The sequence below is a fragment of the Phaseolus vulgaris genome, chromosome 10 (assembly GCF_000499845.2).
Source record: "Phaseolus vulgaris cultivar G19833 chromosome 10, P. vulgaris v2.0, whole genome shotgun sequence".
Lineage (NCBI taxonomy): Eukaryota > Viridiplantae > Streptophyta > Magnoliopsida > Fabales > Fabaceae > Phaseolus > Phaseolus vulgaris.
Genome location: NC_023750.2, coordinates 32,935,019 through 32,951,716, shown reverse-complemented (window position 1 = coordinate 32,951,716; position 16,698 = coordinate 32,935,019). Strand labels below are relative to the sequence as shown.

The following is a 16,698-nucleotide window of genomic DNA, read 5'->3' as shown; positions in this document are numbered from 1 at the left end:
CAACCAATGTGGTGGAGAGGTCTTTCGCCACCAACGACAGCCCAAAGGCTTTTGAAGGGCCAAAAGACAAGGTTTACACATTGGAGATGAACGGTGAATCTCGTCCTAGCAAGTCAATGAATACGGCTGGAACTGTCAGTGCCAGTCGCTGCCACCCATTCACTGACCTGATCATGGAGGCACCCCTCCTGGACAAGTGGAAGGGGTTCAACAGGGACCGCTATGATGGCACGACCAACTCGGATGAGCACATGGATGTGTACACTACACACATGAGCTTGTATACGACGGATGATGTCGTCCTTTACTGAGTGTTCCCTATATCTCTCAAGGGGGGAGCGCTAAGCTGGTTTACCAAGCTCCCGCCCAACTCGATCTATTAGAATATATATGGCCTTAAACAAGAGGGGGATGAATTGTTTCAGAAGGATTTTCGAAAACTTTGAAGGTTTAATGAATCTCAATGAAGAATTACAGAGAAAGGAACCAAGAAAGCCAAGAACCAAAATTGTTTTAAAGCAAAACACAGAAAAACAACCGGTTGTTTCTTCGATTCAATCGGTTGTTTATACCAGCAGTATTTAAAACAACTTAAAAACAGAATTTAAAAGAGATCAAAGCAAGAGAAAAGTACATAAGCAGTTTATACTGGTTCACCCATACCCCAAGAGCTACATCCAATCCCTAGAAACCTCTGGGTATCTACTATGCAATCAAAACCAGATTACAACACCACACACAAAAGTAGTGACCTTGAACCCCTCAAGAAACATACTACCTTTGGCAAACCACACCAAGAGTGTTGATCTTGAACCCCTCAAGAACACGCAACACTCATTGGCAACACAAATACAAAAATACAGTAATCAAGGAAGAAGGAAATAGAATACACATGGGTATTACAAAGCTTAAAGTTCAGAAGTACAACCCAATCTTATTCCACACACTTAAGAATGATCCAAAGCACTTTCAAATCTTGGAAAAACTATTTTTGATAAACTCTCTTTCTTACTCCAAGATTAGGAGCGTAAAACCACCTTTATATAGACCAACCAAGTTGTTAAAAACATTTAATAAAGGAGCCAATGTAGTTAGGATCATTTAAAATAGATTAAAACCACTTAACAGAATTCTGTTGAGGTTTTCAGAAAAACAATCGGTTGAATTATCGAAACAACCAGTTGAATTGACTTGACAGCAAAGTCAAACAGCTTTTCAAAACCTTTTCAAAATCCACTAAGGTAAAACAACCTATTTATTCGAAATTTCAACCTGTTTAAATTTCAACAACTTTTTAGAAAACCCATCTTTTCAAATGATTAAAGATTCAAATGAACTTGGATCATCTTAAGGAGTTAATTAACAAGTTTCAAACAACTAGACAACACACACACCCAGCACCAAGGTCTTCAAGCTTTCCACTTGGATTTGGAGACATCAAAGCATCTTGTTCAACACGATCAACTGCTTCGAGACACTGGTGTCTAAGTTCGACATCTAGTTTGCGACCAGTCGGCTGCACCACCTGACATCCATCGCATTGGTCGGCATCCGCCAAGAGAAGGGTGAATCGTTGAGGAAGTTTATAGACAGATTCGGGAAAGTTGTGATGAGCATCCGGAACCTCAGCCCTGATGTGGCAATGCACCACATGTTGACGACCCTTCGGCCGGGTCCCTTTGCGGAAAATTTGTGCATGAAGCCGAATGCTAGTCTGGATGAACTAAGGCGCCGAGCCGCCAAGTACAAGCAACTCGAAGAGTTACGCGAATACAAAAACCAAGCCTGCGCTGAGGCGAGCGGGGAAAGGAAAGAGAACAAGGACCGCTAGGGGAAGTCCGGACAAGGAGATTCTAGGAGGGATAACATAGGCCCCCGGTTTTCGCGTTACACTACTTTAAACGCCGACCAGGGGAAGATCTTGCAGGAAGCCTTGAGTGCGAAATTGATTCCACCGCCAAGAAAGACCATGAGTCCAGATAATGTCGACCGTAGCAAGAAATGCCGGTATCACCAAAATATCGGTCATACGACCGAGGAGTGCCAGGCCCTAAAAGACAAAATAGAAGAACTTATTCAGGTCGGGCACTTGCGCTGATTTGTTCAAAGCGGCCAACGAACGGGACATTCCTCATGCAAAGAGGAACCTTCCAAGAAGAAGGACTAGACTCCCCCAGAAGGAAAGGATGATGATAGAAGACGAGAGCGTCGTGGGAGAAGGGACGAAAGGTGCGACCCCCCAAGGTAAGAAAGGCATGACGGTCGTGTGGTGATAAACACGATCGCCGGAGGATTCGAAGAAGGAGGCACCTCTAACAGTGCCAGGAAGAAGCACCTTCAAGCGGTGCTTCAAGTGAATGTCGTCTTCATCCGTCCAGGGATGCCGCCCATATCCTTCACGGGCGACGACTTCTAAGGTGTTGACCCCTCGTAGGATGACCCGACGGTGATATCTGTCGATATAGACAAATTCACCATAATGAAGACCCTAGTCGACCAAGGTAGCTCGGTCGACATCCTCTACTAGAAGACTTTCAAAGCAATGAAGATTCCCATAGAGGATATGACCCCGTACGACAACCATGAGGTCGGTTTCTCCGGAGAGCGAGTAGGAACGAAAGGGTACATTGAACTGTACACAACCTTCGGCAAAGACAAGGCATGCAAGATTCTGAATATACGGTATCTGGTTATTGATGTCAATACCTCGTACAACATATTGCTCGGCCAGTCGTCTCTAAATAAGCTTGGGGCGATCGTCTCTACTCCGCACCTCGCAATGAAGTTCCCATCGCCATCGAAGGATATTCTGTCGGTGCATGTCGATCAGAAGGTAGCCAAGGAGTGCTACGTAGAGAGTTTGAGGTTGGAATCCACCCGGCGAGAGACACGAGGCAGTCGGTCACCAAGGCGTAAGACTCCTCGAAGGCAAAGATCTCCCTGGAGAGAGACGCGGCCGGCTGAGCATGCAGTCGCGCTGGTTAATCTCAATCCCCGAGTGATGTGAGTTGATTTTAGATTGATTCATTAGGTGACACTTTCTGAGGATTAGGATCAAGATTCTTAAGCAATTTAGGTGATAAATCTAAGGAAAATTCTCACCGGACATTAACTTAATAAGTGTTAAATAGATGTGAAGGTTCATTTCCAAAGACCAAAGGAAAAACACAAGTATAGGTAATGAATGCTGACAAATAGATGCGGCACACTGAGGTGAAATGTCCGTTTTGTCCTTAATGATTTAAAAATTTTTCCTTCCGAATATTTATATTCGTAAGTCAAATCACAAAATTCCGAATATACAAATCTGGAACTAATATGTCACTTCTGGATTTCACCATCCGGAAGCTTATCTGGATTATCATATCCAGAAGTGAGTTATGAGTTATGGATTTTCATATCCGGAATGGTGTGCTGTGAATGGTGTTGAGGATTGAGATCCGAAACTCATTATGTTTGCTTAAGAATTTTCACATCCGGAAGGTCATTTATGTTGTCCATATAAGCTTATGGATGGTGAAATCCAGAAGTGACATATTAGTTCCAAATTTGTATATCCAAAACTTTGTGATTTGACTTACTGATATAAATATCCGGAAGGCAAAAACTTTAAATCATTAAGGATAAAACAGACATTTCACCTCAGTGTATTGATATGGTGCAAAAAGAATCAACCAATACAAAAACAACCTTCCGAATTTCAAAATCCAGAATGCATAAAAATTACTCCCTGATTTGTGCATCTGTAAGCAAAAAAAAAATCAAGGACAATGTTTGAATTTTAAATTTTGAGTTGGGTGCATATGGTGCAGGAAGTAATTGCCTTCGTTGAAAGAATATCTCACATCCTATTCAAAAGTGTGACTTAAAAGACCTTCGTATTTTAACCATTCAAAAATCTGCTTTTAGTATAATTTTTAAGATAATTATTATAAAACAAATAAACCTGATAAACACAATTTATAATTAAAAACGGTATATAAATAGTTATACTCAATAGATGTATTAATTATTCTTTGTTATGTGATTATTTTATAACTGATAACAGTAATTGCTCACAACCAACTAATGTCAATGAAATTTGAACTGGCTCACAAAGTTTTTGAAGTTTAATGTTTTATAAACACTATAAAACTCCATTGTTGTTGGTTGATGTGTCACATTATGACCTGAATATGGTCATTATTTTGTTCATGAAGTAGGTCATAGTTCATATTTAAAATCACATGAAGTCTAATCTAGTGAGTTTTTATAAGCATATTACCAATAAATAGGCCTTCTTTTGCATTTTAAAGTTTCATAACAAGTCCATGTCAAACAATTTGTTGCATAACGTGACTGAACTAAATAAGAAATGTTTACAAAGTTTAAATACAAATTCAGGTAAATGACAGAACCATGGAGAAAGCTTTATAACAGCCATGGAGAAAACATTATGGTAAGAAAAGAAAGCAACAAATACACAGGTAATCTATCTATTATCATCAAAGCTTGAAGCTGCAAGGGTTCATTCATTAGTCTTACAATAAAAAGGAAAGAATCAAAGAGGCTTTGCACCACCACCATTCTCCTGTGCATTATTGACTGGAGTTGAAGAGCCACTCTTTCTGGAGCCACTATGCCCTGTGATTGTCCTTCCCATGAACTTCCCTGCCTTGCTCAATCCACTGGTAACTGCTCCAAAACCACTGCCAACTAGCCCTGCTCCAGCACCAATGCCACTGACAACACCAGTACCAACCAATCCAACACCAGTACCAACCAGTCCAACACCAGATCCTACCACTGATACTGCTCCGTCTAGTGCATCCATTGTGCTTCCTATCACTCCTGCTTCTTTCAGTTTCTTCCTTTCTTCTAGTATCTTTTTCTCTGCTTCTAGTGCAGCCAATTGTTCTTCCTTGTTAAACTGATAGTATAAAACCTGAAATTGAAACATGATTATGATTTTCAATCAACTAAGATAGCTACAAGTGACCAAATGGTTGTAAGATCTGAACATCTGAAGGGAAGAGAAAAAAAATTTAGATGTTCTTTTTCTTAGTTTTCATCTACATCTATGTATACCCCCCCGCAAAGCTCCATAATATTGTCACTGCCAAGTACAATAGAATATTACAAGTACCTTTACTGTCAAGGTTCCTCGATCCTTCTTATCTTTCACCTTCAATCTATCAAGTGATGGTAGCAGCCTCAACTCGATCTCCTTTTCAGTTTGTATTTCTAGATCATTAAGGGGTACCTGTACTATTCCCAATCGCTTATCTTGACCAATATCTTTATCAAGAACCTGTTTGAGGAGTCATGGACATCATTTGTGTTAATTTTCTTAAACAAATCGAGTCATAGAAACAGTTTATGTTAAGTTATAGGGAGAAAAACATTAGATTTCAAATCAAATAACCGCTACAACTCTGTAAAGATGGATAAAATCCTTAGGTTTCAACCAGGTTAAACAAAGATACACAACCTCTGTTAATATCAGAAATACGAGCAGGTAATTAACCAGATTTTCATCTTCATACATATTGAGCATATATGAAAATAATTGTTTCCAATTCTTCAGTAAGTAACTAGCATAATTTAAGGGCATATATTTAAGAAAACAAAAATGTCACAGCATATCCCTAAGAAAGGAGGCATATACTGCAGCATAAAAAGGAGATAAAGTACTGGTATGGTAAACCTCAAGAATGAGTGATTGGGTCTCCTTGTCTTCTGCAATCAACTCAAATCTCTCATTCCAAGTAGGATTCAAGTTGTTATCAACAACTTTGGTTTTATACTTGAACAATGGTCGAATATACACGACTACATAAGGATCTGACTTTCCAATCATTTCCATATTCTTCAAAGCAGTGGCTTTCACTACAGTCACTGAAAGTTTTCCCTGGGGTTTAAGCTCCAGATCACTGCAAGAAAAAAAGGTGCTGTTTATGTAGTGTGACTGTGAACATATTTGAGCACTAGCATTGAAATTGACATTCCCAGTTTATTTTCTTCAAAGGTGGGGTTTAGAAGAGGGTTATTTGCTTGAAAGAAGCACGAGAAACACCTGCTTACTCACAAGAAAGAATCTCATAACCGCAGATTTATTTCCTTAAGGCTATATTGTTGTTTTGTTCCTCACACAAATTTCAAAATAAAATGTAAAATTTTGTTAAAAGGATATAGCAACATACCTAGTCATTTTTTAATCTGCAATCAGAAAGAATAAATCTAAAAGCTAAAACTTCTTGACGATTCACATTTACCTGATATCAACAGGAATACCACCAACTTGAAACACAATCCTATGAGGCCATTGGAGCATATCAGTAACAATTGATTTCACAGTATCCTATAAAATGGTGGATAAATTGAGTTATAAATGCTACTTCAAAGAGCCCCAAGGGAAAGATGCAGTAGATTAAATAGATTACTCACATCAATCATATCTGAGATTCCAGGAATAGCTGTTAAACTTCCACCAACAGCTTTCAGGGTATAATCAATCCTTGGCTGTGGCTGATTGTATTTTAATGAAAAAGTCAGAATTCAGAGACTGAGAAAAAAAGTTTCGGGGGGATCATGTGGCAAGGCTGAGAAGAGTTTTCAAGAATCAATTAAAATACACATTTAGGCCAAAAATAAAACAGTTTTTGGTTATTAACACTAGGTCACCCCATTCACAATCTTTGAGAAGTGTATCATCCTAATATTGTTATCACTCTGGCAATTCACTTAAATTGATATTTAAATACATTTAACACGTTTGATATGAAGGGACACTTTGTCTACCATCATTTTTTCCTTTTCCTCTCCCTCCTCGTTGTAAAGATTACCTCAGCAAGTAGAGCTACAACACCAGCAGAAATGCAAGGGATCTCTTCAGCAAGTTGGAATATAACACGGATAATGGTGAAAACCTGTAGATCCTTCAACTGAAACCAAAGGCAATAAAAGTCTAATGTTGACAAATTGTACATGGAATGTGATGAAATTCAAGAAAAAATACACTGCCAACCTAAGTCTTACCTGAATAGGGATTGAAACAAGTGCAGCCTCAACAGCCAAAATAATACTAGGATCACCACCCCAACGGAAATCAATATCCATTATGATTTGACCTTTGGTAAGGCTCTGAACACGAATACCTGCATGGATGAAGAATTATGCATATACAGATTCTTAACATATTAAATGAGAGGAAAATTTGATAAAGGGAAAGAAACACATAATTTTAATCGGTTTTATTGAATGCTATGCACCTATGTCAACAGTAGAATAACATTTTCATCAATGCAACATTTTCAAATACTGTATTTAGACATTACTGTCCAAGGCTTATGTTGAGTATGAGAAAAAGGATTTCATTTATCCTTGAACCACATTAAACTGATTTCTTTTATTATCCATTTCATATAGTTTACCGAGAGTCAATTTGTTAAAGATAAAAAAGAGGTAATTCTGAGATAAAATAGTCTTAATATTTTTTCAAATTACAAAAACTAATTTATGTTGATTTCAAATCATATAATAATTTTTTTTACAACAGCTGATTCAAATAAGATTTTAATCATAGTTTCAGATTTTAACAAAATTTTAGATTCTTTTCACCTTTGCTAATTATTTTGAAAATATGAAACTCTTCGAAATCCCCTGTCGATTAAAGATATAGCCAAATTATGGTATGTAAGTGCATAGAAACCTTACCTTACAAACTCATTTTGTGAGGTTGAATTAGGCCTTAATTACTTTCTAAGATGGTATGGATGTAAACCTCACTTTACAAACTCATTTTGTGAGGTTGACTTAGGCCTTAATCACTTTCTAAGATGGTATTAGAGTCAATCATAGCAAGGTTCATTAGGCCTATCGTGTCACTCACTATTAGGTCACTATCAGATCATCCATAAATTTCTAGTCCCACATTCAAGATGTTCAATCCATGACAAGATGAGGTGTGTTAAAGATTTGTAATCAACTAAAGATATGGTTAAATTGTAGTATAAAAATTGATGTAAACTTTACCATACAAATCGATTTTGTGAAGTTGAGTTATGCCTAAGCCATTTTCTAAGGGTAACAAATACATTCTAAACTATGAAAAATAATTCTTTAGAAAAAAAAAACATAAGATAAAGACCACTGATTCAACTCAGATTATCTAGGATTTCATGATCAATTTAGTGCACATTTAATTTCATGTTGGATTCTCTAGTTGAGCTAACATGATTTTAAATAGATGTTCATATGTTTGGTTCCACCTTATAAGTCCATAGAGGAATAATAGATAAAGCCCCTAATATATAACTATATAAGTATTTGAAAATGTTGCATGAAAAAATAAATAAGTAAAAAAGATAAGGTTTATTACATTAAGACAATAACATAAGTCTAACAAATCTCAATAAGATGTATCACATTGTTCATTCAATTTTACTAATATTATTGTTTATCATTCAATTTATGCTCCGAAAAAATTACACGCACACATTTATATATATGGCCAGCCCCTAAAAGAAAGCAACACCCACAAGATATGTATATATAATATATGAATAAAGATTTTAGACAACTTTATTTCCTAAAACTCTTCCATTTTCTTTTTCTTTCTATTTATCTCTCTCATCACATCTCCTAATACATCTCACATCAGCATATTTCAATATATTTGACTCTATCATGTTACTGGATTATAAGCAATTGCATTTATTTTAAGGTATGATCTTTATCGAGAGTCCTTCACAAACACCTTGAGCAAAATTCAGCTTTTGCACTTGAATGATATACCCTATCCTGTTTTATGCTTCTCTAGGTTACCAAACAGTCTCCTAGAAACATAAAGTACTCAAAGGTAGATTTTCTATTAGCAAATGAACCTGCATAGTCTGCATTGGTATATATCTTCATGGTCAAAGTGTCTTTTTTCTTAAACAGTAGCCTTTTTGTGTTGGATAAAAAAGTCTACAATTTTTGCTAGTAACTTCTAGAATAAAAAACATCCAAACATAGATTATATCACTTAAAATCAATTTCATTCAAAAACAATTTTGTCAATGCTCACCCAAAACACACATAAATTATTGATCCAACTGGTAATTGAATAAATTACTTGTTTCCCCGAATTTAGAATGATAAATTGGAGCAGTATATGTTATAGATAATATTTAACTAGTTAAAAACACCCTGGTTTCCTCCCTCTAAATAGCTTGCAAATTGGCTTCCATCATCCTGACTTCTCATCCATCAATCCCCCAGTAGGAAGCAAGAAACCAGATGCAGAGTGTCAGTATAACTATTTACAAGTTGAAAAAAGTCAGTTTTCATAAAAAAAATTCACTAGCTCCAAAAGTTTTGGACGTGGACTGATCTAACAAGATTTTTGCTTTCAAATTATGGATTTAAATATATGAGAGCATTTTTCTTTTATCTTATAGAATCAAAAGAATTCAAACAAGATATTCTTTTCCCTATAATTATTATATTTTGATAGGAGAATATACTAATCAGTGGACAGAACCCAATCCCACAAAAATATAAATCCTAAACCCAAAGGAAAACGAGAACCTATGAAATATAGCTATAATCTTCTAACCAAATTGTCATGAAGCAAAAGTTCCAAAAGCTGAAGCAGTTAAGTGCAGCCAATAGTAATTAGTAAATTTACTAGAGAAAGAATGTGCCGAGGAATTACTATTGGTTGCTACCTTCAATTTTTGGGGCCACATTTCCAAGTGAGAGTTTGCTGAACTTCAATGAAGAAATTCCAGTAGGTCTGTACTCTTCTAGCAGTGGTTCGACAGATTCTTTGATCACCAAAGTTGCGGCCTATAGGCAAACAAAACCCATCAATAGCAAATCATGTATTCAAGCAAAGAAGGAATACACCTCCAGATACTTGCAAGGAAATTTAAAGCAAAAGAAAGAGAAGGGGTTGTGCCTAAGCATAGCATGGTGCATATTGAACAGCACACAACTACATACAACTTTTCATAGAACTATTAAAAAAAAAGAGGAATAGATTACATAAAATGAGAATATTTGTTGGAAATCTTAATATTTGGATTTGTACCTACATCAACCCTAAAGATTAAGTCAATAGCAGATAACTTCACTTATATATTCTATTTTGATCATATATCTAGTCAATGTAATATCTCCAAAGGAGTTGCAAGGAGTGGGTTGAGAGAAGTTTGTCTTTGTCCTTATCTGACACAAATCTCTTCTAGTTAATTTAACATAATATATTAATCTTAATATCACGTATAGTGAAATAGTACAAAAGAAGAACAATCTTAAATTAAGGTATATTTATAATATATTATAAAATAAATAATATCTTTTTAAATATAACATCATGTTTAACAAAATATTATCTATTAAATAACAAGTTTATTATTAATACGTAATTGTTTTAAACAAATTTACTTTTCAAAAGCATAACCTGAACCCGTCCAAATCAACCTTGGGTTGGGCTGGGTTAATGGGTCAAAATGAGTCATACTCATTCCAACACACCCTTCCTCGTGTTGAGGATTGAATATCTCAAGTGTAAAGTTGGTGAGACCAAACATCTTTGGATGGTCAAATACTGAGTGACTCAATAGACTTAACAACAATTGCTAAGATAAACTATAATATCATCTTAAATTTCTTCAATCCTAAGAGTTTGCTCAAAGATAGTTACCCTGCTTATATATTATACTTGATATGGTATCTCCAATAAGACATTAGAACTATATATATAAGACATTGGATCTTATTTCAACCTATCTAGTGGGTTCTACATTGGATAGGATTGACCCACCAAAATTTGAAACCAAAAAAATGTTATAAAAAACGAATGATTCATAAGTTGGCATACCAAATAATAAAATAAACAAAAGATGTAATGCCAAAGTCACCAGAATGTTAACCTAGTAAATTGTCAATCATTATGACTTGAATAAGTATAAAACAATAAAATAACATTAAACCCTAATACTTCATTAAACATTATGTTTAAAATAATATTTACTAAAACAAAATATAACAAACACACTACATTTCATACTTGATTATTTATACCACTTAATAACTTCCAATAAAATATGAAATAAACCAATCCAACCACTAAGTTGAAAGTTCTTACAAAGTAGATAAACATAACTACTACTTCATCACACTAATTTATTTTGACATATAATATGCTATTAAAAGTATAAATAAATGTTATTGCCAGATAACAAATTAACAATTGTCCAATTTATGTGAAAATTAATACAGTATACATAATTAGAAAGATAATATCAAATGATTCAATGATTGAACTTATCATTGGAACACAATTTTTCTTGCATTGCTATTGCTAATAAGAGAGTCATAAACGCGTGATGATTACTTAAGGAAAAAATTTCTTTCAAACTGGAGTATTAAAAACAATATAGTTCAATACCAGAATTTAGAAAGAATTTAAGCTTAACATCACCAAGTCAATTTGTAAGGTAATGATTGACCAAACTTGATAAGCTCTATTTAAACCATAACTCTAGTATCATGAAATTAAACACCACTCTTGAGCCTATAATCAAAGCAGTCCCAAATGGGATCACAATTACAGATATTTTCCAACACTCCCTTCACACCCTGGATTACTGACTTGAAGTATGAAGCAATGTGAGTGGTTCAACAATGGAGATCTAGGATAAACTCTAATAACATTACAGAATTTAGATTTAATATCTAACTCAACCCTTATAAAGTAAGGACAGCCCAGACTTGATAGGCTTTAAATGTGAGACTAAACATCACCCTAGAGACTGCAAATAAAACAGTACCAAAGAGACAGTTACTAAGGTGGGCCACGAGTAACCACAATTAAGATGACTTCAGAACAATAAAAAATCTAATTTTGATTTCAAACAAAGTATAAATAAAATGTATTCTACAAAATAACAATCCCAACTAGAAATTTTGGGAGCTTTTAAGTTCAAACATATAAAACAAATCTTGTAAAAAGTCAATGAATGACACTGCTCAAATCGTTGCAAATCATTATACAAATACATCAGAGTGTGCAAGCATACTCACTTCTGCCACAAATGGCCAAAGTTTATTCAGTTTCTTGTTTAGCCATTTCACCTGCAAAAGCCCATGCAAGGAAAGGTCATACACCCTACACAAATATATTAGAATAATAAGTGCACTATATAAAATTATTTCAAATCCACCTGTTCATATACAGGAAATGATATCCACTCAGGCAAATTGTCACCACAAATTTTCTTTAAATCATCTCTGTTAAGGGATGCAAGGAGTTTAACGTCAGCTGCCTGCAAAGCAAATAAATAATGAACATTAATAGTGTGCTTGGATATGGAATTTTAAGAGGGTAATTCAATTTTATAGATAATTCGAAATGCTTTATATGTTGCTAGGGTAAGAAATTTTAAAAGAAATTGAAATTCTAGAATTTTATGAGCATAATTAGATTACTCAAAATTAAAGAATTTCAAATTTCACCTAAAAAGTAAAAATTTGAAATTCTTCATATTTTCAAATTCATGTGTCTCCTCTTTGTATTTTCTCCTCCACCCAATTTTGTTTAGAGCATCATCGACTTGACTAAAAACAAGACATTATCGGGATAACTTCTTTTCGGTTAACATTGACTAGAATTTTTCTATTGATGCTAATATGAGTTTTTGTTTTTATCTCAATTGTTGGGATTGATGTCGTTGCTAAGGTTTTCTCGGCAAATGTCAAGGAGGCTACTTTTTGGCATCTGTGAACTAAATTTTTTATACTGACATCTGTCGTGGTTATTATTTTTTAATTGATGTCTGCAATAATTTTTTTTCTCATTGACACCAATATTAGTCTTTGTCAATAGTTTATCAACTGGGAAAAGTTTCGGCCAACATTAACTAGGATTATTTTTGCCAATGTCAATTGAGGAAATCTTTTAGCCTAACACTGATCGAAAAGTGGACAAAAGAACCTCTAACCAACTACGTTGTAAAAGTAATTCCAATCGTTGTCAACCTAAATAATTGTGGTCAACGATAACTGAAAACACTCTTGACTAACTTTAACCAAGAAAGAGCTCCGTTAGTATCAGTTGAACAAATTTTGACAAAAAAAATAATATTAACCAATATCAACTAAAAGATATTATCAATATTAATATTTTTGAATTATTAACAATTTTTTGGTATTTAAATAATTTTTTGCATTTAGTAGTAATTGAAATATTTAATCTAAACGACAAAAATTTGAATTGACATATCCTAACAAAATAGTTGAAAAATTGTACAATGTGAAATGAGAAAAATTCAAATTTAATGTATTTGAATGTCTTAGATATTTTAAAATTCTCTATCCAAATGCAAGGTAAGACTAGAAAAATAAATGTTAAAACAGGATATTTGTTTAAACAGAAAATGTGAACAGCTTAGAACACAATTTCAATTCTCTCCTTTCTATTTATTTCTCATTCCTACATACGTTTCAAAACTTATGGGATCTATTCAGACCAGAACATTTCAAGTCATTTTGGTTCTTTGATTTAATTTATTGATTGATAAATTTTCTGTTGAAATTTAGTTAAAAAAATTTAAGGCTGAGATTTAGAATCAGAACTACACATGGCAATTTGTCATCAGATCAGATGACTTACACTGTTCATGCATCCTAATTCAACTCCTTTATAAATATCCAAAAAGGGGAACACTATTTCCCCTCATCTCATTTCTTTCCACTATCTCATTCCATTTACTCACAAAAATGTTAACACATTGAAATCTGTATCCCTTCCCAACTATATCATTTGTCATTTTTATCATTGTAATTTTTAATCAATCTTATGTGACAGAATTTTCAAGCAATCACCCTTAAATTTTGAGCAATCACATTCATGAGATCTCACCATCGTGTTAAATTTCCACAACTTTTTAATAGAAAAAAATTACTTTATTAGAAAGCATAGAAGAATACAACTAGGGAGAGCGAAATACTGCAAACAACATATCTGAAGATTCAGGAATGCAGCAAAGGTGCAGTTCATACATTTCAATGCAAGCTATCACTAGAAACAACCATGAGAAACACCAAAAGGAGGCCACAACATAATCCTATCTCATCATAGCAAGTTCAAGGGCAAAGAAACACCCGTAAAAGTTTAAGAATGTTGCAATAAACAGCACATGGTTGCAAAATCCATAAAGATTGTTTCAAAGGAAAGTGGCTATAGATAAACAGCACACTGCTGTACGTTGTATAAACAGCATTAGTGTTTTTAGCTTCCTTCATTTTCACCGTAACCTTTATTCTGAACCACCAAAAAATGCTCCAAACCAAAGTTGTAAAACAGATTCACATAATGCTTATCTAGAAAGAAAGATTGTTTGTTTCAATGGAACATGGCTAATTTACAACTCAAGGAAAGATTGATACGGTTTCTAAACTGTTTCTGCACAAGTACAAATATCAGGAGAAAGGGCCACATGAGGCCTCTGAATATGGAACATGTTGTTAGTATTAATCTTGTTAAGTAATATTATCTGGCAAAAGACCTAACCTATTTTGAGGGAGATTTGGACTTCAAATGGACTTGCCAAAATTGGGAACATTGATTCCTAGGCATGGAGTTAGGAAATAGAAAATAGGATCTAGAAGAAAATCTGCCTGAACAATGCAAAGTCCAAACTGTCTTATCTTATGAATAAGCAAAAAATAGATTTGAGTTGAGAAGGAATAAGAGGCTGTACTTCACTGACTTCTCTATTATAAAAGTCCAAACAGGGTACAGAAAATAAAACTAAGATGAGACAGTAGCTAAAGGAGGCTCTAACTAATGTAAGGTCTATTCAGTAAGTGTTACATCATCTTGACTTGTTCACTTCTCAAGTCCGTATGAAAAATCAAATCAGAGAACAGAAAAATGAGAGTTTGTCAAATGTGGAGGGTCATAATGATGACGTGCATTACAGGTAGGACATGCAACCTAAAATTCAGAGGACAGTAAAACTCTACTTCATGCAGGAGGTAGAAAAAAAAAATAGAATTCACAAGTTTAAAATCCACAAATCTCGTTTGTTTGCTCTAATGTTGCAATAGAGCTTTATTGTAACATTTTCAATATAAAGGGACATTTGAGTATTTTAATCACAACCCATAAAGCTAATGATAGTGTAAAATCTTAATTATTGTCTCTAACGGTTATTAACATAATTAGTGTAAAACACAGGTTATTATTTTGACGTCTTAATTTCCACATCAGTTGTGGAAGTCAGTGGAAGATTTATTTAACTACCCAAAAGAAAAACCAGTAGTATTATTACTCATAAGGTTTTTGCTTCTGCTTTTTACTGAACAGAAATTTCAGTAAATTGTTGAAGCATCTCGTTAAGGTTCTTTGACCAAACCAATTGCAAACTTCTTTTGAGAAATAATCTTTCATCTTCTAAAGTTTACTATTCATCAATCAAACTCAGTATCGTTTCCCTATGATCCATGTTCACATTGATTACTTACACCACTCCCATATGATAATCTTGATTAAAACCTACCAGTGATTATGGATACTCCCATGAACCCAATAATGTTCACCCAAATTTTATTCTCTATTCATCAACATTTTTCCCTATTAATTACAAAATTGAAAAATTCCCCCACCGTGATGTTCTCTATTCATCAACATTTTTTCCCAACACTGCCTAGTTCATAAAATCCTCACCATCTCTCAAACATGAATCAAGAAAGCAAAAGTCAAAGCATGAATGAACTGAAAACAAAAACCATCATCGCACATACCTTTGCAACTCTTTTGGCGCTTCGGTACCTCATCATGCGCGCCCATCCAGCCATCAATGCGATGCCGAACACCACCCCCATGAAAATCCCAGAAAACAAACCCATTTTCCCAGATGCCAAACACCACCTTTCCCCTTCCAACACAAAAACATAAACCCAAAAGTCAAACCAGAGACACCCACATGAGAAAAAGGCACAAACCCAACCCTCGAAACCGCAAAACAAAATCCAAGTCAAGCCAAAAACAAAACTTTCAATGAAATTCGAGTAAAACAGCCCAAAGGGTCTCACTCTAGAGGATGAACGCCAATTGGAATAAGATTCTGCAGAGAGACCAAAAGTTGGAAGCAAAAGAAAACCCCAAAGTGTTGATTTTTGTGGTAACGGTAGGAGGTGTGGACAGGGATTCCTTCCAGTGTCGTGTGAGTGAGCTTTCAAAGCTGTGAATAATGCAAACCTTCTCGTTTCTAACGTTACTTTCAGTGCTGTGGGTTCATCTTCTCTCCCTCCACAAGATTATAAAAAAGCATTAAAAGCACAGTAGCTAACTTGTAGGGTCTTCACATCTTCAACATTGTTGACATTTCTAAATTTATTTATTTATAGTTTCCCTTCCCTTTCTGTAATTTTATTCAACACCTTTTTTCACATACCTCTTCTAAAATTATTTTCATTCATTAAAGTTTTTAAAAAATTTAAGAGTAAGGTTTACTAAATAAAAAGTTAAATGACACAGATTTATTACAAGTTTGATGCTAAAATTGTTTCACACTATCAACCACATGTATGTATAATTATAATAAAAATGCTACCAACACTTTTTTTTATTATATTTACTAAAAATTACAAATTTTGGTGAATCACCCCTTTGATTTAGGAAACTAATAAATTTTAATTTATAAGATACTAGTATTTTTTTTC

General features: G+C 34.4%; 1 protein-coding gene across 1 annotated transcript; it reads right to left on the bottom strand.

Moving 5' to 3' along the window:
• Positions 1-4,311: 4,311 nt before the first annotated feature.
• On the bottom strand, positions 4,312-16,414 carry LOC137812618 (calcium-dependent lipid-binding protein-like). Its single transcript, XM_068614740.1, has 12 exons — positions 16,069-16,414; positions 15,778-15,911; positions 12,195-12,296; positions 12,055-12,105; positions 9,693-9,813; positions 7,018-7,136; positions 6,825-6,923; positions 6,427-6,507; positions 6,255-6,340; positions 5,687-5,912; positions 5,126-5,290; positions 4,312-4,924 (listed from the first exon to the last, which is right to left on the bottom strand). Exons 2-12 carry the CDS (start codon positions 15,880-15,882, stop codon positions 4,541-4,543), a joined length of 1,539 nt encoding a protein of 512 aa, XP_068470841.1. The 5' UTR covers positions 15,883-15,911; positions 16,069-16,414; the 3' UTR covers positions 4,312-4,540.
• Positions 16,415-16,698: the final 284 nt, after the last annotated feature.

Bases quoted from the DNA above. Each gene is read 5' to 3' on its own strand.
- LOC137812618 (XM_068614740.1), bottom strand. From the start codon at position 15,882: ATGGGTTTGTTTTCTGGGATTTTCATGGGGGTGGTGTTCGGCATCGCA. The intron at 9,814-12,054 runs GTGAGTATGCTT...GTTTGCCTATAG, and splicing joins TTTGGCCATTTGTGGCAGAA to GCCGCAACTTTGGTGATCAA. The intron at 6,341-6,426 runs GTGAGTAATCTA...ACCATTTTATAG, and splicing joins GAATCTCAGATATGATTGAT to GATACTGTGAAATCAATTGT.